Source organism: Podarcis melisellensis, assembly GCF_964234715.1.
Source record: "Podarcis melisellensis genome assembly, chromosome: 6".
In the NCBI taxonomy this organism is placed as follows: domain Eukaryota; kingdom Metazoa; phylum Chordata; class Lepidosauria; order Squamata; family Lacertidae; genus Podarcis; species Podarcis melisellensis.
Window position 1 is genome coordinate 74546771 of NC_138538.1, and position 23995 is coordinate 74570765.

The 23995-nt window shown below is 45.2% G+C and overlaps 1 protein-coding gene across 2 annotated transcripts in view; it reads left to right on the forward strand.

The window, feature by feature from the left end:
- Positions 1-23995, forward strand: part of ALG14 (ALG14 UDP-N-acetylglucosaminyltransferase subunit) — a 46352-nt gene continuing 22357 nt past the window's right edge. The window contains exons 1-3 of one of the 2 annotated variants that reach the window (XM_081914322.1): positions 1-241; positions 4044-4195; positions 9864-9986. In XM_081914322.1, coding sequence (XP_081770448.1) covers positions 100-241; positions 4044-4195; positions 9864-9986 — 417 coding nt within the window. In that variant the 5' untranslated portion in view covers positions 1-99. The remainder of the gene's footprint in view (positions 242-4043; positions 4196-9863; positions 9987-23995) is intronic. The other variant, XM_081914323.1, reaches the window with a different exon arrangement.

Sequence of the window (23995 nt, forward strand, 5' to 3'; positions counted from 1 at the left end):
GTGTAGACGACTCGCAAGCGATGGGTGGCAAGGCTACGATTAAATATTTTTGAGCTGCTTCGGCTCCCGTAGTCCGCCGCCCTAGTTACTGTCTTCCCCATGGAGTCCTCCTGGGCGACTCTGGGCATCGCAGCTTTCCTTTTCCTCTTGCCGTTTCTCTTCGCCGCGCGGTTCTTCCGAACGAGGCGACCGCACGTCCCGCGTAACGCCGCCGTCAGCCTCCTGGTGGTGGCCGGTTCTGGTAAGAAAGAGACGGCGGAGTTTGCCCGCTCCGCGCTTTGCATAGCTAAGTGTGGCCTAGTCCACCCGGACTACAATACCCAGCAAGCACAGCGGCAAGCTTTTCCCCCCCACAGCGTCCTTTGGCGCGAGGCATCCTGGGATCTGTAGTTCATACAGCGGGCAGAGGTTTGCATGGATCTGAGGTTCATTTGGTTTCGAGGAACCACCGTGAGGAGCCTCGAATCAATTTATAAGTCGCCTAGCTAAAATGACTGTAGTATAAGCTGAGGGAGATGCTAAGCCGGAAAGCATCTTACAGAACCCCTCTCGCTGCTGTTGAGAGCAAATGCTGGCGCCACGTGCATTGCGGCTATATTATTATTAATTTATTTATTCCTCCTTTTCCCCAGACAGAGACTCAAGGCAGCTTACAGATAAAATAAGAACAGCGGAAATAAACATTAAAAACAACAACCAAACATTATTATATTATATTATATTAATTATATTATATTATTATAATGTTATGTCATGATAAAATATAATTTACTAAGTACATACAGATAATTACCGTGAAAACAGCACAGCCCCAGCCCTTTAATTCAAAACACTCTGTCCCCAAAAACCTGTTGGGATAAGAAGATCTTCAGCTGCTGGAAGAAGGATAACAAGGAGGGAGCCAGTCTAGCTTCTCTAGGCAGGGAGTTCCAAAGTTGTCCTGGAGCAGGCACAGAGAAGGCCTTATACTGCACCCCTACCAAGCACGCCTGTGAGAGTGGCGGGACTGAGAGAAAGGCCTCCCCGGAATATCTCAGAACTCGGGCAGGTTTGTAGGAGGGAATGCAGTCTCAGTTAAGTTGGACCTAAGCCATATAGGATTTTGTAAGTCATAAGCAGAACTTTGAACGGTGCGCAGAAACAGGCCAATAGCCAGCTTAGCTGTTGTAACACGGGAGTTGTATGCTGCATTTGTAATGTGCAGCATTTGTGACAGCTGCATGCTTATGAATGCAGATGTCCCACCACCTTGAAGTCCTTTGCCCTGTAGCATAAGCCATTTGATGCACAGGTGAACACTTGCGGGGGAAGCGCAAGCTCATCCCAGTCAATACGATAATATCTGCTCTGAAATAGGGATGTTTCTTTATGTCCCGTGGAGCTGTCATAATATGCTTTTAAAGTGTGTCCTGTTCCGTATATAAAGAGTAGGTGTTACAGAGATGGTCCAAAGCACATAGTTGCCCATGACAGAAAATTAAAATGCACCAATAACAAGCTAATTAATTTACAAATCAAAATGTCAGGTGAGGTGACCACATCAGGAAGCAAAAAACAAGCAGTGTATATATTTTATGAAATAAATGAATTGTGAGTGTGCAGCAGCAAGGTGTGAGAGGATAGCTTTTGGGAAGGGCCAATGGCATCTGCTTTACATGAAGAAGGTCCTAGATCAGGGGTCAGCAAACTTTTTCAGCAAGGGGCCAGTCCACTGTTCCTCAGACCTTGTGGGGGGCCGGACTATATTTTGAAAAATAAATGAGCAAATTCCTATGTCCCACAAATAACCCAGAGATGCATTTTAAATAAAAGGACACATTCTACTCATGTAAAAACATGCTGATTCCTGGACCGTCCATGGGCCAGATTTAGAAGGCGATTGGGCTGGATCCGGCCCCCGGGCCTTAGTTTGCCTACCCATGTCCTAGGTTCTATCCCTGGAATCTCCAGGGAGGGCTGGTAGAGACCCAGTCTAAAATCCTGGAGTCTGGCTGCCAGTAAGTGTATGAGGCAGCTTCTTATTTGTGTATACCATGGAGTTTGCCCTGTGCCCCCCAAATTAGCCTGGTGTGGAGGATACTATACTGTGGTAACAGCCAACTGAATGGCTTCTGTGGGGGTGGGGAGGTGTCACCTTGTCCATCATCTCAGGCAGCAAAATCTCATGGGCCAAGCCTACACCAAGGTGGGTGAACACATGGCATGGCTTACTCTGTACCAGAGGATAAAGGGGCCGCCTGACTACAGAGTTTTGAGTTTAAAGGATGTAAGTTGGGTAGCCAGGCCCATGCACAGTGGTGTTCTTGTTCATCTAACTGCTATATAGGTGAATATTCTTTCCACTTGTGTCTCCTGCTGTCGTGGGGCTTTGATGGGGAAACTGCATCTTACTGAAGTTCTCCCTTCAAGATAACTACGAATAGCATGAGAATCCTGATTCATTTATCTATTCACGGAATATTTATTTATTTATTTATTGCATTTACACCCCACCTTTTTCTCGTAAAGAGCTCAAGACAGCATACAAGGATTCTCCTCCTCCTCCTCATTTAATCCCCACAACAACCCTGTGAGATAGGTTAGGCTGAGAGGCATTGACTGGCCCTAGGTCACCCAGGGAGCTTCAAAGCTATTGGTTAGTCTCAATAGTGTGGCACAGTATGAATATACTATTAAATGCAGCAGCCTCTGGGTAAAGGGTATTTCTCAATGTTCTACATGCAGAAGGTGCCACATTTAATCATCAGTGTCCTCCAGACACAAGCGGGAGAGACCCTTTTGAAACCCTCCAAGAGCAGCTGTCAATCAGCATAGAGAATACTGAGTGGGATCAATCATAAGAGCATAAGGAAATCCCTGCTGGATCACATGAAAGGCTCATTTAGTCCCAAATCCTGTACTGACAGTGGCCATAACCACATGGCTATGAAAGCCCAGATGTTGGACATGAGTGCAAGAGGACTCTCCCCACTCTGAACTAATGTTCAGAGGCAAAACACCTCTGATACTGGAGAAAGTACACAGCCATCATAACTGGTAGGCATGGGCAGCCTCTTCCTTCATTAATTTGTCCAACCCCCTTTAAAGGCGTCCAGGTTTCTCTGACTTGGTATGAAGGAGCTTCTTAGGTTCCTAATATATTCCCAATAATTAGGTAAAGGTAAAGGTACCCCTGCCCGTACAGGCCAGTCATGTCCGACTCTGGGGTTGCGCGCCCATCTCGCTTAAGAGGCCGGGGGCCAGCACTGTCCGGAGACACTTCCGGGTCACATGGCCAGCGTGACGAAGCTGCTCTGGCGAGCCTGCACCAGCGCAGCACACGGAAACGCCGTTTACCTTCCCGCTATAAAGTGGTACCTATTTATCTACATGCACTTAAGAGTGCTTTCGAACTGCTAGGTGCGCAAGAGCTGGGACCGAATGACGGGAGCTCACCCCGCCGCGGGGATTCGAACCGCTGACCATACGATCGGCAAGTCCTAGGCGCTGAGGTTTTACCCACAGCGCCACCCGCGTCTCTTTTCCCAATAATTGGTTCCCTTCTAAAACAGACAGCAGCATCGCATTAGTAGAATGCTTCTTGCAAATATAGACAAAGAATGTAAATTTGCCACAGGAAACCCAGTCAGTTGGGTGGGGTACAAATAATAAAATTATTATTAGTAGTAGTAGTAGTAGTAGGAAAAAGAAGTTTGCAAACCTCAAAACAATTTTCTAGTATGTTGTATATATGATTTTTCTTTTAGGAAGGCCCAAGCCCACTGGCCATATAAACGTAACTTTTAACAAAACAGAAATGAACTAGAGTTGGAGTACATACATATGGAAAACATTTGGCAGTTCAGACATTAGTTGACTGAGAGGGGGAAATGTGAAATGTCTGAAATGAAAAGCATTGATATGACATGAAAGTTATCTCTATGGGGTTTGATCTATACCCGCTCAGTCATCAACACACATCAGTTTCCAGTTGATGCTGCAATCATCAGAGTCTTGCAGTTTGCTGATCTCTCACAAGCCACCTTCGCTTTTGTGTTTTGCAGGAGGGCACACTACAGAAATCTTGAGGTTACTTAGCAGCCTGTCCCAGACATACTCTCCTAGGTATTATGTTTTGGCTGATTCAGACAAAATGAGTGAAGAAAAAATCCGTTCTTTCGAACAACAAAGAGCTGAAACTGCCTCCAACTCCTTGGTAAGTTGTGACATCTTTATTGATAACTGTTTGTTTATATTTCACGTGCCGAAATGGTGACTTAAATCGCTTATCAGCATGATTTTCATTGGGCTCCATATCTGCACTTTGCTTCTCAATTTATCCTGCTGAATTGCCTCTTTATGCTTTTATCTTTATTGAATCTTACCTTTTACTCACAAACCCAAAAGTTAGCCAAGGGTGAATGTGGCTTTCACTCAGGCCAAAAAAGATTAGCCGTCCCTGCTTTTAAGATAAGTCCTCGCTGAAATCAGCAAGGCATTTCCAAATAAGCATGTATAGAATTGGGGATTATAATCAATTACTGTTTGTTCTCATTAATAATAATAATAATTCTGTACACAAGGGAGAAATGTGCACACAGCCAGAGGTTTCTTTTTAAAATGTCTACTTGAAAAGACAAGTTGCTTTTCATTTTTCAGTTTGTACTTTTCCCAGAAAAAAGGGCTTGCCTATCTTCAGGATGTGGCAGAAAGTTCAAAGAGACCTCCAGCCTTTCCTTCTCTTTCCATTGACAGTTTAGGAGCCACCTGAAAATGCATGAGGGGTCATTGGTCATCAGTGGACTGCAGGTTTAAGAACCAGTGGTAAAAGTGATCTAAACGTATGAGCTCTGTTTCCCTGTACCTGAGAAGGATTTCATATCAATAAGGGTAACCCCCATTGAGTAGAGTGAAAAATGTGACACATCTGCCAATGCCATTTGCACAAGCACATCTGCCTGCAGTTCCACTACAATGCAGCTGCAGCACCAGACAAGGCCATGCTTTGTGCTGGCATAGCTGCTGGTAGCCGCATCCTAAACCCTAGGTGTGCTTGCCTAGCAAGCCCTAGTAGGCTCAGGATGTTTGTTGTTGTTTAGTCGTTTAGTCGTGTCCGACTCTTCGTGACCCCATGGACCAGAGCACGCCAGGCACTCTTGTCTTCCACTGTCTCCCGCAGTTTGTTCAAACTCATGCTAGTAGCTTTGAGAACACTGTCCAACCATCTCGTCCTCTGTTGCCCCCTTCTCCTTGTGCCCTCCATCTTTCCCAACATCAGGGTCTTTCCCAGGGAGTCTCCTCTTCTCATGAGGTGGCCAAAGTATTGGAGCCTCAGCTTCAGGATCTGTCCTTCCAGTGAGCACTCAGGGCTGATTTCCTTAAGAACGGAGAGGTCTGATCTTCTTGCAGTCCATGGGACTCTCAAGAGTCTCCTCCAGCACCATAATTCAAAAGCATCAATTCTTCGGCGATCAGCCTTCTTTATGGTCCAGCTCTCACTTCCGTACATCACTACTGGGGAAACCATAGCTTTAACTATATGGACCTTTGTTGGCAAGGTGATGTCTCTGCTTTTTAAGATGCTTTTTAAGATGCTCGGGATGTTACATGCCCTTTCCTAGCTCTGTATGTGACTTCAGCACATGTATGAAACATGGTCAAGCTTTTCCTCACTACAACTTAGCCAGCAACTCTGTTATAATCTGTTCAGCATGGGAAATAGCCAATTCCCAGCACATCTTGCACAATGAAGACAAACTGCGGGCGGGGGAGGGGCAGGGAAAACAACACAAAGAAATATTTCTCTTTAATCTCTTGCTACATGCAATTATTAACAAAAGTACCAGAAAGAAAGGTGGCATCTGATAGGATCTTTTATAAATGCATGTCAACATACATCTGTTTCCTTTTAAGTATCTTAACAAGTTCTGTGTAACCCAAACTCAGGAAAACGAAAGCTTTGTTTCAGTTGGACCTGCTTCTGAAGCTTTTAAATTTTGTTATTGTTAACATGCTTCTATGCCGTGTTTTGTTTTGTTTTGGGTTGAGGTTTCAGGGTTGGGCTTATCTCCACTAAAGTGTATTTTACTTTATAACATTTATTAAAATATGAGATTGCTTTTTTTGGGGGGTGGGATTTGTCGTCTGATCTAGTACCTATCAAGTTCTAAGGGTTACGACTCCGCTGAGAACTCTAGTCTCTGAACGATATCACTGTTCTTTCTCAGATCTCTGAGGCGGAATTTTTGTTCCTACTCGGAGGGCATACATTTCTTTCTTTCTTTCTTTCTTTCTTTCTTTCTTTCTTTCTTTCTTTCTTTCTTTCTTTCTTTCTTTCTCGTTTGAGCGCTTGTACTCTCCTCCATGAAACTGGAAGAAGGAATTTAGCCCCCATCCCTGTAGAACAAGCAATATCATCAGGCGAAAAGATGAAATGGAATAAAAAGTAGATTTCAAAATGTTGTTCATCTGAATTTATATAAGGTCTGCCACTTGATTAAAGAAATCATAGTGGTTATACATATCTGCCCCGGTAGCTCAGTTGGTAGAGCAGAAGACTCTCGATCTCAGGGCCGTGGGATTAAGTTCCACATTGGGCAAAAGATTCTTGCATTGCAGGAGGTTGGACTAGATGACCCTTGTGGTCCCTTCTGTGAGGTTTATGGTGCACTTCTGTGCACATCTACACTGAAGTTAAGTCCCATTGAGTTCAGTGGGTTTTGTTCCCAGGGAAGCAGGTACAAGACTGCAGCACCAACCACTTAAGGATGCATTCCTGTTACACTCATGTGGGAGTAAGTCTCATTGAACTCAATAGGACTTTCATCTGAGTAGACATATATAGGCTTGCCCTGTAAGACTGCAACCCTACACACGTGTGGTGTAGTGGTTAAGAGCAGTGGATTCGTAATCTGGTGAACTGGGTTCGCTTCCCCGCTCCTCCACATGCAGCTGCTGGGCCAGTCACACTTCTCTGAAGTCTCTCAGCCTCATTCACCTCACAGAGTGTTTGTTGTGGGGGAGGAAGGGAAAGGAGATTGTTAGCCGCTTTGAAATTCCTTAGGGTAGTGAAAAAGTAGGATATCAAATCCAAACTCCTCCTACTCCTCCTCCTCCTCCTCTTCTTCTTCTTCTTCATCTTATTATTATTATTAAGAATGAACTCCACGGAATACAGTGGGACTTCCTCAGTTTAGTTTCTTCAGTTTGATTTACACATTGCTTCACACAACCAAAAAGAAGTTCCAAAGCGATTTGCAAAAACAAGAACATACAAAACAGAAGCATCCATAACCACTTAGCCTAACATGAGAATGAGCACCATAAAACAAACAAACAAACAAACAAACAAACAGCCAGACCATTAGTTCTGTCCATAGCCTGGGAGAATAGAAACATTCAGCCTGGTGCTGAAAAGCTGACAAAGTCTACTTAGAGGTTTTTAAGATTAAGCTGCATAAAAATTCAGTTCAAATAAAGTCATTTATTTAAGTCGGCACTAGGAGAGGTTCTCTGAGGAATCCAAGAATACAGGAAGGCATTGGAGCATAGGCAAGCCTTGTTGCTTGAACAAGGCTTAAGTGGAACAAGATGCCTACCTATACCCTTTCCAGGGGAATCCTGTAGTCAGCAGGAGTGGCAGGATCCCCAAGGCATGGATGAGGAATGGCTGAGAAGCTGCCTCCTGGAGAAGTTCACAACAAGGGGGAGCTACACACAAATCCAGCCATTGCTGACACAAAGCTATAGAGCTGGTAATTTGTTCAGGGCAGGGAGTGGATCCTTGCATGTGGTCTGCTGCTTCTCTTAAGGAACTGTTGTGGGCAACAGATTAAAAAATTATATTTTAAAAAAATGTAAAAATGAGCTAAAATAAACCCACTGGGGTAAATCGCACCACCACATCTCACCCACATAAAATAGGTTGGGTGGCCTCCTTATGGCTGTGGGCTTCATAGCATTTTTCTCACCAACGTCACTAAAAATTCCTGCTCGTGTTTTCTGTTTGGACAAGACATTCCAAAGATGAAGGGTTCAACATTCTTAGCACATGCAAGATGAAAACAGCAAAACAGCTTCGGGTGCGAATGAGCACTAGCAGCCAAGGCATCTTCCATTTTTTGATTACTTAATAAAAAAAGGCAGTTTCTTTGAAGATGGAACCTACCTGTGAGGTAGCTTAGGCCACGAGGCGGTCACCCTGAGAGCTTCATGGCCAAGTGGGGATTTGAACCCTGGCCTCCCAGGTCCTAGTCCAGCACCCTAACCAGTGTGCCACACTACCTTCTGCCAGATCAACTGGTGTGACAGCTGCAGCCATTCCTGGATCAAAATACCTTAGCTATAGTAGTCTAGGCATTAGTAACCCCCAGATTGGATTACGGCAGTGCGCTCTATGTAGGACTCCCCTTAAGGTTGGTCCGGGAAGCTACAGGTAGTGCAGAATGCTACAGCCTGGCTGTTGGAGGAGGCGCCCTATCAACAGCACATAAATCCTGCGCCGAAATAGTTGCCCTGGGTGCCAGTATGCTACAAGACTTAATTCTAAAGTTTTGCTATTCACATGTCAAGCCCTGAATGACTTGGGACCTTTGGGAACGCCTGCTTCTTACAGTCCTGCTTGGTCACTTTGAAGTTCAAGGAAGATACCCCTAAGTAGTGCCATATGCTTCCAGGGTTGGTCTTACGTCCGCTAAGACCACAGCCTTTAGTGTGGCAGGACCTGCCCTTTGCAGGCTTCCTCCAGTGAACATCAGGCCAGCACCTACAGTATTGGCGTTTAAGAGGCAGCTGAAATCTCACCTGTTCGTCCAGGCCTTCCTTGACGGGGTCACACAGCTACATTCCTGTATTAATTTAATCTATCCATTTGCGATGGGTTTTTTTATGGATGCAGTTTTGTTATTACTTTTTTTCTGTGCCCTATGTTTTTCTTCATTTGGTATAGAGGCTTGGACAAACTGGTTAATCTTAGCTGTGGTTAGCTGAAGCAAGCCAGCTCAGACCATAGTTTAGGCTGGCTTTTTTCAGCCAACCGTAGAAAACAGTAACTATAGGTTAGAGTTTGATAGACACACTAAGCAAAAGCTTCTAAAGTCTTCCTTGTTGGGTGTAAGGAGGAGTGTGCAAGCATGAGGGTTCCTGAGGCTCATTTTTGCAACACTAAATTATGGTTAGCATTACGTCTGAGCTGCAACTTTTGTTGCTGTTTCACCTTAGTAATCATTGTGAAGTCAAGCATACATTGGTGGGGATTAGTTTTGTAGTAACTTTGCCCCAAAGGTGTATGAACCAGTGTCCTAACTTATGACACAAAGTGATGTGGAAATTGGGAGGATGCTTTGCAAGGTAAGATTAGAGCAGAACACTTTTAATAGGAAGCTCAGAAGATTTCAGTTCAACAGCATCTGTTGCTAGCAATTCATCTTACTGTCCACTAGGTGGAGCAATAAGCCAATTGTTGTTGTGCTGCCTAAGCTGCACATTTTGAGCACTGTTTGAAAAGTAAGGAGAGAGACATTTGCTTGCATTTTCCAAGTGATTTTATGCATCTGTGCTGCCATGTCCGGGTCTTGCACTCATATTCATCATGTGTTTAAAAGCATGTGCTGGGTGCTGCTTGCAGGGGAGGGGTGAAAATCCTGTGAAAGGTCAGGGCATCTTTTGCAAATGGAGAACTCGCTCCTTTGGAACAGGGAAATAAGTTGCAATCTGGAGTCCACAGCCACGAGCCCAACCCAAGAGCCCCATCTCTGGTATCTGTTCCTTTTTTTGTGAATGGGAGGTGTGCAGCAAGCAAAGATAGCAGCCGCCTTATGGAACTATGTGCAAACGGCCACGAGTCATCTTGTGTAAATCTGTCCATTTATTCCCTTGTTTTCCAGTTCACCCTCCACCGCATTCCCAGAAGCCGGGAGGTCCGTCAGTTGTGGAGCTCCTCTGTGGTGACGACTCTGCGTTCCATGTTTTACTCTCTCCCTTTGACCTTCAGACTCAAGCCGGATTTGGTATGTAAAACAACTGTTGCAGACAAATAATGAAGAAATGCCTTGTCTGTTCCAAAAGGAAATAACTATCTGGAGATAACAAACCTCTAAATATGCATACAAATTTAGGACTGGTTCCTGCAGGGTTTACTTCCCTCGATTGAGTCCTCCAGCCTTTAAGCAGCTCTCTTGTTCAATGCGCCATTTTCAGGCTAGTTTGAATGTGGCAGTGGGTACTCATAAAACAGGGTGTTGTCAGTCTGTCTAGCTGATTTATATCAAAGGTGGCAGAAGTTAGATCAGGATCTAGTGGAAGATATTGCAGTGATTTGTGGCCAGATAACAAGGATTTCCGGTTCCAAATTGTTTAACAATAGCAACAACAAAGTGACTTTTTATTATGCTGCTGCAATAAGAAGGCTAACCAGGAGTGAAGTTTTTAAAAGGACTGTGAACTCTCCTCAGTTTTTCTACTAAAAACAAATTCCTTCGGCCCATGTGCTCAGAGGCACCCCATTCTTTCATTCTAAATAGGTTTCTTTTGTGCCTTGCTTGGTAGGATCACGGGGTTCTAGTGAACAACAAAGTAGACTCAACATTCCTGTTTATACATTATGAAAACTCTTATTGTCTTCTATTAATCTGTAATAAAGAGAAAGAAGTGTTTCTGATGGTACCTTGAGACTAAAAGTGAAATCCAACAATGCCCACCTGCCAGCAGAGCAGGCGCCCTATTTAGAATGGATTATCTCTCTTCAAGGTACCCAACAAATCTGCTCTGGGCAGCTGGGGGATCAGGCAGCGCAGATTTGGAGGGCCACAGGACCTGTAGGAGAAAGAAGATGAAGGGGAACTCCTCTCACACAAGCAGAAGTCTGCTTCCTTGGTGTTGGGATTGTTGCCCTAAATCTTTAGAACTTTTTTTTTTTTTGGTAACATGGCAAAGCTTCCTTATAGATAAAGGTAAAGGGACCCCTGACCATTAGATCCAGTCGTGACCGACTCTGGGCTTGCGGCGCTCATCTCGCTTTATTGCCCAAGGGAGCCGGCGTACAGCTTCCGGGTCGTGTGGCCAGCATGACTAAGCCGCTTCTGGCAAACCTGAGCAGCGCACAGAAACGCCGTTTACCTTCCCGCCGGAGTGGTACCTATTTATCTACTTGCACTTTATGTGCTTTCGAACTACTAAGTTGGCAGGAGCAGGGACTGAGCAACGGGAGCTCACCCCGTCACGGGGATTCGAACCACCGACCTTCTGATCGGCAAGTCCTAGGCTCTGTGGTTTAACCCACAGCGCCACCCACGTCCCAAGCTTCCTTATAGACAGTGCTAAATTGGACTTCAGATGAGGTTCGATAGTCTGCTAGGAGAAGCTTGTGCCATGTTGTAATAACAAGGTTCTAAAAAGTTTGTTTCAAGGTAACTTTTCTTTCTGTCTAACTTTTCTTTCTATCTGGCGCCACCCCCACCCCCAGAAGAGCAATGTGGGAACAGAGTGGGGCTTGTTGACTGTCCCATTGCAAAGTCAGAGGGGGCGGAACACTCTCCTGACTTCAAAGTGATTCTCCCGTAAAGCTAGTTGCTGACCAGAGTATGAAAGAAAACAAAGGAGAGACCTTAGTGAGCCCATCCCTGTTCCCTGTTTCTTCCCCATACATTGATTTTTTTGCTTTTCATTAAAGAGGAAGCAAAATGCCTTAATTCAAATGAAACAGACCGTCTTTATGCGACGAGTACATTAGGACATTGCCTTGTTACAGCGATGGCTCCGTTTAATTAGCATCAATTGTATTGAGTTTCCATCATAAGGGAAATTGTCTGGAAAATCAAACAGACCATTACATTGCTGGAGGAGACGATGTGGAAAAAGTCAAAGGAGAAAGGGTATCGGCGGGTAACTTAGCGATAGTTTAACTTCTGTATAGCTTTTTCGCTTGAAATAGCAGTGCCAAAAAATAGAGAGCTGGTGCCAGAGGGCCTCATGGACTTTGCACTGAAATCTCCTCTATGTGTGTTTTAAAAAAAGGGACTCTCGTTGCAAGAGAATGGAGTTTTGCCAGTGCATAGTGAAACTGAATACACTCTGTGCTCAGCTACAGCAGCATCACTCAGGTGCTTTGATTTAGAGCGACTTGTAGACTGGCTTGTGAAGTGGTGTGCATCGTGGCTAAGGGTGTGGCCGCAAGTCCCCGGTTCAAATCTCTCCTCATCCGTGATTTTCTATAGGTGGCTGTAAGCTCTTTCTCTCCCCCCGCTCCTATCTTAATGCCCGTGGTATAGGGCATGCAAGACTGTTTTGGTTAGGATTGCTGAAATAATGTATATGAGATGCTTTTGAGCGCTCATCTGAACACATGCAGCTGCCTTATGCAGAGTCAAATCATCTCGTTTAGTGGTGGGGAACCTGCAGTTGTAGTTGCTGAACTACAAACCCCATTATCCCTGACCATTGGTCCTACTGAGTGATGGGAACTGGTGTTCAACAACACCCCAAGGGTCATAGATTCACTACCACTGCCACCACTGTAGTTCAGCTAGAAGGGGTACCAATAGAAAAGCACCAAAGGATGCATCGTCCACCCAAAACAAATACATATTCAAAGTGCTTCTGAAGGTCTGGAGTATGGTAGCTTTCCAGAGGTCAGCTGGCAACAAATTTCAGAGTTGTGGGGCTACCACAGAGAAGGCCCTGTGTCGTATTTCACCGACTGCAGTGGTAGGCAAACCAAGAGGACCTCCATTCTTAATCATTACGTGTGGGCAGGTGGATACAGGTGTAAGTTGTCCTTCAGATAACTCGTGACTCCGATCACCCAAGGCTTTGAAGGTGAAAACCAGCTAATGTAAATAGCATTCGTAAGGGAGGCGGCACCAACGGCTTTCTGTCGTAAAACCGACGTTAGAGATGTTAACTGCCGCCTCTTTTGAAGTGTCTTCGGAAAGAGGATCTGATAACAATTGAAAGGGAGAGCTGTGTATTGTTTGATAAGGTTCTCCCTGAACACTTTGAGGTATTGCATATTTTTTTAAGAGCAACAGTGCACAACCCCTTGATCGTACAGCTTGGCTTAATATATTATTACACGGACATTTATCAGAGTATCTAGCTTTGAGCTTGAAAGCCGCCTCAACAACAACATATATTTAACTCTGCTTGGGTGAGACTGCCTTTACTGAGCCGCAGAGCACCACATCCTTGGCAGACTACCAGGTCCCAAAGGTTAAAAAAGTCTTCAGAGGGGGTGGAACAAAAAGTTGGCGTTCCGAGTTGACAGCATCTGTCAAAGGCATCTGCCACGGAGCTCGACTTCAAAAGTGTTAAAAATAGGAAACACCAAGAAAAGCACCAAATGAGGCCCAAATGACACGGTTGCCGTGCTGGAATCTGCGGACACACTAGGCGTTAATCAGTGTAGGCAGGTTGTTGTTGCTGTCGTTCTTCTATTTCTACTGTACTTCTAATGGGGAAGCAGTGGGATTTCGGAATGCTTTCAAAAAGTCACTTGCGCCTAGCAAGACCTGATTGTGCAGATTCTTGTGCCCTCCCAAACTCCTCTCGACGGCAAGAAGAAATCCGAGGAGCTCAAGGAATGCGAGATTAAGCAAATACAGCAAGCGCTGCCCTCAACATTACTTTGTGGGAATAAGTGGCAGTCCAGCAGCCTTGCCCGCAAGTAGGGCTTTGGTGGTAAGAAGCGGCGAGAGCAATTGGCTATGGCACACAAGATTGTAGACACAGCACAGCACAGCAGGCTCTGGAAGACCGCACTCCAAGTAGATCACATGCAGAGGTTTGTTTATTAGATTGAAAGCTTGTTTTTTCCTCCAAGGAGGTCAAAGTAGCATACATGCCTCTTGCATTTTTTCCCCTTCACAACAACCCTTTTGAGGTAGGTTAGGCATAGAGATAGTAACTGGCCCAAGGTTATCTAGTGAGCTTCAGGGTCTGACATCCTCGCCGTTCTACCATTCTGTCGTTTGCCTGTGCGTAGCAGTTTGTTGTTGTGCCGGCAAAGCAACTGGCCACATAAGTCTACCCAAGTTGCTAGTCCACAGGAAGATTTTTACCAACCTGCGCTCTCCCAGTATAACCGCATTTAGCCATTAGGGTGTAAAAGAGAGAGGACCCGCTACCTCAGTGCTTCGTTCATTTCCTTTTTAATGGGTCCCTCCATCCGATCACTGCTTTTGTGTATTCTCCCAGTGACAAACTTCCAATCCCTTTTCAGAGTAAGGTATTTTCCTCAGGTGTTATCCTCCCCTCTCTTTTAAAGGGTTTTTGTCACATTTTCTAACTTAGGCATCAGGTGGCGTTTTGGGAAAGTGAATTTCTCCCCACTCAGCACACATTCAATACAACATTCGGGGTGGACAAGGAGGGGGTGGAGTTGGGCCAGAGTGAAGGGGCGGGGCCTGGGGAGGAGGTGTGGCTTAGGCCGAGTCCCAAGGGGTCAAGTAGAAATGTCTGGAGCATCATATTGTGCTCCTGGGTCTGAAGTCCTCCATCTCCATTGCTTTGCCCTAGAAAGGTTATGTGCTTAAAAGTTTTGTTCTGCAGCAATCCCATGGTAACCTCTCATGGGAAAACTGCACAATGGTGATATTGATATCCGGCATTTAGCACCATTTGAGTTTCATATATATTGACTAAATTACCTGGGTGGGAGCCCTGAAACCTACCTAGGGTTGTAATCCCTAAATTGCAGTAGGGAGATGTAAAGGCAGTATTAATGCCTGAGATAAGATACCTTTCTTAAGGCTGCTTGGCATAGTTGAGATCTGAACTGGAGCGGCGGGGGGGGGGGGACACACTCTTCCTGCGCTTAAATGTTTATAAATTCAAATAAAGCAATATTCCAGGGCTTTTTTAACTTTTAGCCGGAACTCACTTCCGCACCTCTCAGGTGGGTGCCATTGCCATTATAACAAGGGAGGCGTTCATAGTGAGTTCCGGCACCAATTTTTCTATAAAAAAATGGCACTGCAAGAATCTATCCATTTAGATAAAGCCTTCTCTATGACAGGCTGTTTTTCTATATGCACAGTGCTTTCTCCACCAAGACAGCATTCTTGTACATGCACAAACCCTGCATCCTATTGCCTGAAGTGACGAAGCCCAGGAAAAAGCTTTGCCTCTTGATTCTACCAACTGACCTAAGGCACTCCAGTGTTTTCCTTCCTTCTCTGTGTGAGAGAGTGACGAGGCAAGGATTCCATCTGGCTTCCTTAACCTTAATGGATTTCATGCTTCTTTACAGCTGGATAGGCTGGAGGCAGCTGTCTCGCTTAAGGCTGACTACAACACCATTTGGTTACCGTATCTCCCGAAGGTGCCAAGCTAGACACCCTAAGGTGGGATTGGGTAGGGAATACCCTCAGTCCATACATATAGCATTATGGAAATGAGCAAGCAGTGTAAGGTGCCGGATTCACAGTCTTGCTAAGTTCCACCATAGCAAACAGATACAATTGTTATAGAAACGCTCACGCAGTGATGAAAGGCGATCTTTATTTCACTTAGCTAAGACTTTCCATTCTCTCCGCAGCTCTCAAAATGTCTTAAGTTCATAGCGCTTCTGTAGCATGCTAGAATGGATAATAAGGTATTGTTCCTTTGTAGCATGATTTGCATTAGGGCTTTCCCCCCACTTTTTATTAAAGGAGAGAGTACAAACCTAGATTACTTTCCAGTATATTATTTGGTTTTTCTATCCTGATCTCTGGAGTTTACAGAGCACATAGAAAAATTATTATTATTATTATTAAAAAGTAGATTTCTTCTGTTAGAGAGAATTTGCTAAGTTGCCTTGTGGGGGCTTTCCATCCATAACTTGTCTGACAAAATACTGCTCTGTGTGTGTATGCGGGTGTGCAGGTGTGTATTGTCTCATGTGCTTTTTTTAAATTGGAGAACAAACATATTGGGGTTGTATCTAAAGTAGTGCTAGGTGAATGCTGCAAAATGATTTCTCCTTGCACAATGGAATGTCCCCTACATGCACCTCCTAAATCTGTAAATGCACCTCCTTTCCCTGCTGTCCCCTACATGCACCTCCTAAATCTGTAAATGCACCTCCTTTCCCTGCTATCCCCTACATGCACCTCCTAAATCTGTAAATGCACCTCCTTTCCCTGCTGTCCCCTACATGCACCTCCTAAATCTGTAGGGTTTTTCCCAACCCTCTGGAACAGATGTGGGGTGTGCGGGGGGGGGGGGAAGGATACCATAAATCCTTGTGCTAACAAACAAGGGCATTGGATACCACCCTTGATGTGTAAAGTCCTACTGTGGGCAGGTCAGTATTTCTCAGAGTTGGCCACTATGGGAACAGAATGCTGGGCTAGATGTCTTGCTCCTCTTATGTTCTCAACCACTGTTCCTTGAAGACCTACCTAAAGATGGGTACAGCTGGATATGGTGTCCACGGCAGGCAAGAAGGCCAACTTGGGGCTCGTATCCACAACCCTGAAACTAAGAGTGCGCTGGTCCCGAGGGTTAACCGTGTGGCGAGGTCCGAGTCCAGTCTGAGGTCGATAGTGCGGTATGGAGACTGTCCGTCAAAGCTGAAGCTGCGTCCAAGGCAGGGAGTCAGGTGAGGTCAGGAACTCTGGCCAAAGAGCAGGACAGGGTGCAGGCAGGAACAGGCTACCAACAGTGTTGCTCCCACAACCTGGGACTGGGGCTGGCTGGCTTTTACCTGCCCCGAGGCATAGGGCCACAGGTGACTCACCTCTCCTGGCCTGGAGGCAAGCACTCCTCCTGCGGGAACTTAGTTCCCTCCGCCTCTCTGCCCCGAGCCTCTGCAGCTCAGGAGATCCTGGAGGGTTACCGGACCCAGAGGTAACCTCACCTTCCCCTGACGGGGCTTAGAGTGGAGCACCTGCAGGCAATGGGTCCTCCATCACCTCAGGAGCCAGAGCAGACTCAGCTGGTGCCTGCACCTGAGGATCCAGCACAGGTGAGGACCCTTCAGGCTCATGCCCCAGTCCCGGCTCAGCTGGTTCTGGAGGCAGGGACTCCTGTGCAGGCTGGGATTCCTGAGGTTCATCCTCCGAGTCTGAATCCCAGGCCATCACAAAGAGCCTCGTTCTGTACTGACTGAGCTATCCCAGACAGGCCTGCCAGAAAGACAATAGCAATGACACTTTGTCCGATTTGTAAAGATAGGTGCTGCCACACTAAAGACCTGATTCTGACACTGGATGGATTAGACCTCCTGAGAAGACCATACCTGCCATTCTCAAGGGCAGCCCCACATAGAGAACAATGCAGCAATCCAATCTGGAAGTTACAGCACATGGGCAACAGCGGTTGGGCTGTCTCGGTTAAGAAACAGCTGCAGCTCTCATATCAGCCAAAGGCGGAGCACCCCTCAGACTATGAACCAGCTTTTTCAGGGAGAGTGCAACCCCGTCCAAAACAGGCAATTGATCAATTATCCAGACTTGGGAACCACTCACCCAGAGTGCCTCCGGCTTACCAGGATTCAGAGTCAGTTTGTTGGTCCTCATCCAGCCCACCAGCAAGTTCAGGCACTGCTCCAGGGCTTGCATAGCCTCTCCAGTTCGGATTTTACAGAGAAATAGAGCTGGTCATCCATCAGTTTGCCCCAGATCTGTTAATGGCTAGGAGCTCTCCTTGGTCCTGCAACAACTGACCTTCCCTTGCCACATCACCCCAGGGCTCCTTTGCAAGGCCAGAGCAGAACACCCAGTGCGAAAAGTTTGGTCTCTTGCCCTTCACGTATAATTTCAAGGGGGAGAAATGCCTTCAAGTCGACTACAAATATATTTGTGCCAATAATAAGAATTGCAAATTGCTAACATGAGACATTCCTATAAGCTGCAGTGGATGCATCTGTGTAATGTTCATTTTGTTAATATTGAGCATGACAGAACTTCAGCTGAGCGCACTTTTAATCCCATTGGTTTCGGTATGAGAGAGTTAAGAACATGTTCAATTTGTCTGCTGAAATCAATTAAACTTAAACATATCTAAAGTTGGCAGGATCGTAACAATTGTTCTGAACAACAACCAAAAAGCAACAATTTGAATTCTTTATACAGCCCATATTAATTTCAGTCAATATCAGGGCTGGCTAAGATGTGACCCTCCAGATGTTTCTGAACTATAGTCCTCATCCTCCCTGACCACTGGCCATAGTTGGAGTTGGTGGAAAGCGCCATTCAAGAACATCTGGAAGGCCACAGGTTAGCAACCCCTGGCCTAGATATACAATCCAGTGCTGCAAAGCAACCAAGTCAGGGGAAGAAATAGAGGCAGTGAGAGATTTTACTTTCTTGGGCTCCATGATCACTGCAGATGGTGACAGCAGTCACAAAATTAAACAACGCCTGCTTCTTGGGAGAAAAGTGATGACAAACCTAGACAGCATCTTAAAAAGCAGAGACATCATCTTGCCGACAAAGGTCCGTATAGTTAAAGCTATGGTTTTCCCAGTAGTGATGTACGGAAGTGAGAGCTGGACCATAAAGAAGACTGATCGCCAAAGAATTGATGCTTTTGAATTATGGTGCTGGAGGAGACTCTTGAGAGTCCCATGGAGTGCAAGAAGATCAAACCTCTCCATTCTTAAGGAAATCAGCCCTGAGTGCTCACTGGAAGGACAGATCCTGAAGCTGAGGCTCCAATACTTTGGCCACCTCATGAGAAGAGAAGACTCCCTGGGAAAGACCCTGATGTTGGGAAAGATGGAGGGCACAAGGAGAAGGGGACGACAGAGGATGAGATGGTTGGACAGTGTTCTTGAAGCTACCAACATGAGTTTGACCAAACTGTGGGAGGCAGTGGAAGACAGGAGTGTCTGGCGTGCTCTGGTCCATGGGGTCACAAAGAGTCGGACACGACTAAATGACTAAACAACAACAACAATGGCCAATGTAGGAAAATATAAGCAGAAGTCATCCATACCTATAAGGCAAAGCTCCTATATTAGAGGCAGAAAAATGAAACCTCAATTCAGAGGCAGTCATGCTTAAATCCCATCCATTTCAAGGGAACTTAAAAGTTCAGCACAACTTTAGTTGTCCCGCTGATTTAAATAGGACTTGGACTAACTTGCTCTGGACTGGGACCACCATTCCCTATTATTTTTTGTGCAGCTTTAGTATTTTAGGAAGGAGGCCTGCAGCCAGGGTTGCTTTTGTTACTGTTAACGGGGAAGCTCTCCTGAAACCAGTTAACTCACCTCCAGCACTAAGGACATCAGAAATAAGTGTGGCGTACAGCAGTTCTGTGTATGGTTTCAGACCATTACCTTCTAATAGCGTTGAACATGCAGTTTCAACTGGTTCTATTCAGTGCCCTCCTGAGTACCGGAGGGGGAGAGGAGAGGAAGCTGCGATACGATCTCCAGTATTTAGAAAGAACACAGTGTGGCTGATAATTACCTAAGCAATAATATCTGATAGCATGAGAGAGGTCTGACTGTTCTTTGTTTCATCAATAACGGAGGTTGCATTCCTTTGGATATCTGCTTTGGAAATATCCAAGCTGTCAGGCCTCTTTTTTGGCTAGAGAAATTGGGGGCGGGGAGAAAGAGAGTTGAGTTTAAACTGCCTAAGCATGGCTTTCAGTGCACACATTAGTCACAGTCCTGCAATCTGCCTCCCCACCCGCAATGCACATGGAGGGCAGGATGCAGAGCAGCTGTAGATAATAGGATGGGGACCCTCTCAGCCAGCCCCTAACTCCCTGCCCTCTTAACTTGCATCCAGTCTAGGAGGTGGCCCTGTCTGTCAGTTTCCTCCACCTTAGTTGGAGGAGGAGCCTTTGCAGAATTCGGCAGGGAGGGAGATGGGGGGCTGACTCCTGCCTGTCATTGGTTCTGGCTCCACCTGCCATTCTCATCTCTGCCTTCCACCCTGTCAGTCCCAATGGACATCACCAAGCCAAAGTACATGTGGGACTCCATGATGTGATGCGCAGGGGGACCTTGGCTTCAAAAAGCTGCATTGCCACATGCATGACCAAGAAGGAACAGTCTGGCTACTCACTTGCAGTATTTCTATACCACCCAGTAGCAAAGGTTCTCTAGGTGATTTAGAAGCAAAAAATAATAATAATTAAAACCATAAGATACAAAAAAATTAACTTGTAAACATGAAATCTAAAACAGAATTAAACCAGCCACGGAATTTTAAAAACCCCCAACAAAGAATGACATCAGTACAAAGCAATTGAAAAACACTGAAAGGTTGTTGTTGTTTTTTTACAATGGAAAGGTCTGGGGAAATGAAATGTTCTTCACCACGTGCTGAAAAAAAAGGAGGAGCAACCACAGACATGACTCTCCCTCTGCAGCTTATTTGCTAGGAGTTCTCAGAGGCAAAAATCCTCTGAGACGACACTCTGGATCCCTCTTTCCATGTGTAATGTGAATTCTGACCTCAGAGTTAAGTGACCCTTGCTGCATATTTGTCTGGATTGCAAATGGGCATTCGGATGCCCCTGTTTTAAAGTCCTTAAACCCCATGAATTCCTGTATCTCTCTGGTTCCTCTCTACTACCCATGCCCTTGTTCCTTGGTTCTCCTGACAATGGGGATGACATGAATGGATAAACGTAGCATTCCGAGTGTGGTCTTGCTGGTGCCAGACCAATGTTCTTTGGCCTGTATTCAATATCTGTATTTATGCAATGGGGAATTCCATTTATTTGCAACCTACTTCTGCTAAAAAGTTCACAGTTGGAGCATGAACACTCCGGAAGAAAAATTAACACTGGTTTCTGTTAGCACTGCATATTATAGCTTTAGCAATGGATGTGCCCGCCCTGCCCCCTCTTTTATGTATGTAAGCATTCATGTAAAGTTCCTAGTGGCATAGGGTTAGGACATCTTTTTTGAGCAATAATGAAGCAAGCAATACAGTCCACTTAGGAAAGGCAACACACACACACACCATGGCTGTCAACTTTTCAATTTTTTAAAGGGAAATTCCCTTATTCCAAATAGGATTCCTCGCAAGAAAAGGGAAAAGTTGACAGCTAACACACACACACACACTATATTATTTGCCCCCTCTCCCGCCCTTTAAAACATTGTTCCAGAATTTGGTACCTAGATAAGCCTTCTTTGAAGTCTGAAGGATTCCAGATTGCAATTTCAGATATGTGCTTGAGGAACCTGAAGGCTGTTCCTGGGAAAGTGTGTGTTTAATTGAGCTCCTTCAGTCTTTCCATCATTGTGTTTTGATTTTTGGATCTGGCATCCTCCACTTATTTATATTCCACACCATCTTTTTTTTAAAAAAAAAAAAACTTGGTTTTGCAGGGCTATAACTCAGTGGTACAGCTGATAAGGCCCTAGGTTCAATCAGTCACCAGTCAGAAAAGCCCATGTTGGGTTTGACGGACCAGTGATCTTACTCACTATAAAGCAGCTGCTTGCATTCATATATATGCTTGGAAAATATTTAATAGGGCCAGTTCTGGAGTTGCTTCTAATACATGTTTGGTTATGTGCATTTTTCAAACAGAACCTCCCCTTTCTGTTGGTGAATTATCATATTTTAGAATTAACTTTTTTACAGAGTTCTTTTCATGGCTTAGGACCCTCGTACCTACAGGGCCGCCTCTCCCGGTATGCCCCACTGAGGACCTTAATGTCCATAAATAGCAACACCCTAGTGGTCCCGGGCCCTAAGAAAGTTAGATTAGCCTCAACCAGAGCCAGGGCCTTTTCAACACTGGCTCCAGCTTGGTGGAACACTCTGCCTCATGAGACCAGGACCCTGCAGGATCTGATTTCTTTCCGCAGGGCCTATAAGAGAGAGTTGTTCTGCCTGGCCTTTGGCTTGGAGCTAATTTTATTCCCTCCCCCTCTTTCTTTTTCCCTTCTCCTCCTGTGATGAGGCTGCATTTTAATGTTTCAATATTTTAATGTTGTATTTTAATCTTGTTTTTAAGTTGTATTCACTCAACTTATTTTTATTATTGCTTGTTAGCCGCCCTGAGCCTGGCCATTCCCAAAGGCAGTCTCCTTGGCTTTTCTTGCATCTTAACATAAAGAAAATATAGGGCCTTGTGGCACAGCCTCCCACCATGCTGGTGCAAATATTTGGGACAACCACCTTACCAAAACAGCACAGTCAAAGAGGGTCAGTACCAAGCACTTGAATCAACTGTTGATCTGAACAGTCTACTTGCACATAATTTCTGTGATTCTGACAACTCTCACCCACCTGAGGAGGTTTCTAGCAAACAGGAGGCACCAGGTCTAAAATGGGAAACCACACGCCTCAGGAAGTGCTTAAAACAGACCTGCAAATAGGCACTTACCTGTGCCAAGTATGAATTTCTCCTTAGGCAACCAAATGTTAATCCAGAGTCTTTTCTTTAAAACATCCATGCAGCTTTTCTACAGCATAAACCTTTTTAAAATACAAGAAATCCATTTCACATATTCTATCCAGTTCTCTTATGATCATTTAGTATTTCACCATGAATCAATCTGTTAATACTTTTACCTTCGTACTTGCAGAAGCTGCCATTGAATTATTTTCCACAGCTGAGATACTTCCCCCATAATCACGAAAAGCAGCTTTCTGGTTTTAACTCCTCTTCTTGGAATTTGGAAGGTTGAAGGAGCTATAGGAGGAAGCAGACTGAAAAATGCTGGAGGGAGAAGTTTATTCCCAGGCTCCCTGTTCTAAGATGTGTTGTGGTTACTCTGGTTTGGCCCCATTAATTGAAAGTGGCTTCCGGATCTGAGCTTAGCAAGCATTGCCAAATTAAGAAGGCATGGAGAACAGAGAAGACCACCTTCCACCGCAAAGCCCAGCTGCGAACAGTCCTTTGGAGTAAAATGTGAATTGCCACCCAAACCTAAGCATGTTTGCATGGAAGTACGTCTTACTGAGTTCAGTGGAGCTCATTTCTGAGTAAATGTGATTAGAATTGCAGCGTTATCTCTATGCATGTTTATTCTGAAATAAGCCCCGCTGTGTTGAACAGGGCTTATTCCACTGTAAACCAAAGGCCTGGGACAAGCCTCGTTGAGCACAGCTGGACCTGTCTTTCAAGTCAGCATATTTAGGATTGAGCTGCCTATGTCAGTTTGGGTAAAAAGGGGTGTGTGCTTTACATTCAGGCTGTAAAGGAAAGTAGGGGGAGAATTTCTTATTTGAAGTTACCTCAAAGCAGAGGTGCTAGACGTCTCTTTCCTCACCAGTCCCAGAGCAACTGTTCTTTTGCCAACAACTTGTAAGGGTATGAAATTAAAGGATTTGTTTTAATTTGTAAGGGGCTGTATTTAATTTTAAAAACCTATATGAGCAGGCAGGCAGGCTGTTTGAAATTGTGGGTTGGTAATTGTCACGGGCTTGCTTGCAAGGGTGGACCAGAAATAATTGCTGTGCAATCTTCTTGGGAAGCCAGATGGAGGTAACAGCCAGCCGTTCCACCTGAGGCTGCGGAAGAAAACGCAGTTGATCCTGGGATCTGTAGCTTGTTAAGGGTGCTTACTTCACAGAGCTACAGTTCCTGGCACCCTTTACAAGTTATATTTCTTAGGATTCTCCATGAATGTTAAAATGGTGTAGCAACACTTTAATGGTATGGTGTACATGTGACCTAAGTCACATTGGGAGCTGCCTTAGCTGAAAAGTAACTTGCAAATGCATAGAATGCATTATTGTGGCTAGACCCCAAAACCTTGTGACTGTTTTGGCAGTGAAGGCACAGCAGAGGAAATGCTCCAGGAGCTCAAATTGTCTCCGTGCGTTTCAGGTATAAGTGGAAAGGCAAAAGAGTAAGCAGAAGAAAACAGAACAGTGAAAGTTGAGGAAATTAAGAAAACACTGAGCAGAGTAGAGGGAAGAAAGGAGGAGGGGTGTCACTGCCGTATGGTGAGCCAAGGACAAGAAAGCTTGGTTCACAGAACGGGAAGCACCTATGTTCGGAACCCACAACATGGGCCATGAAGTTAGTAAGGGAATGTGCTTCAGAGATTTAGGGACCCACAACATGGGCCATGAAGTTAGTAAGGGAATGTGCTTCAGTTCTCATA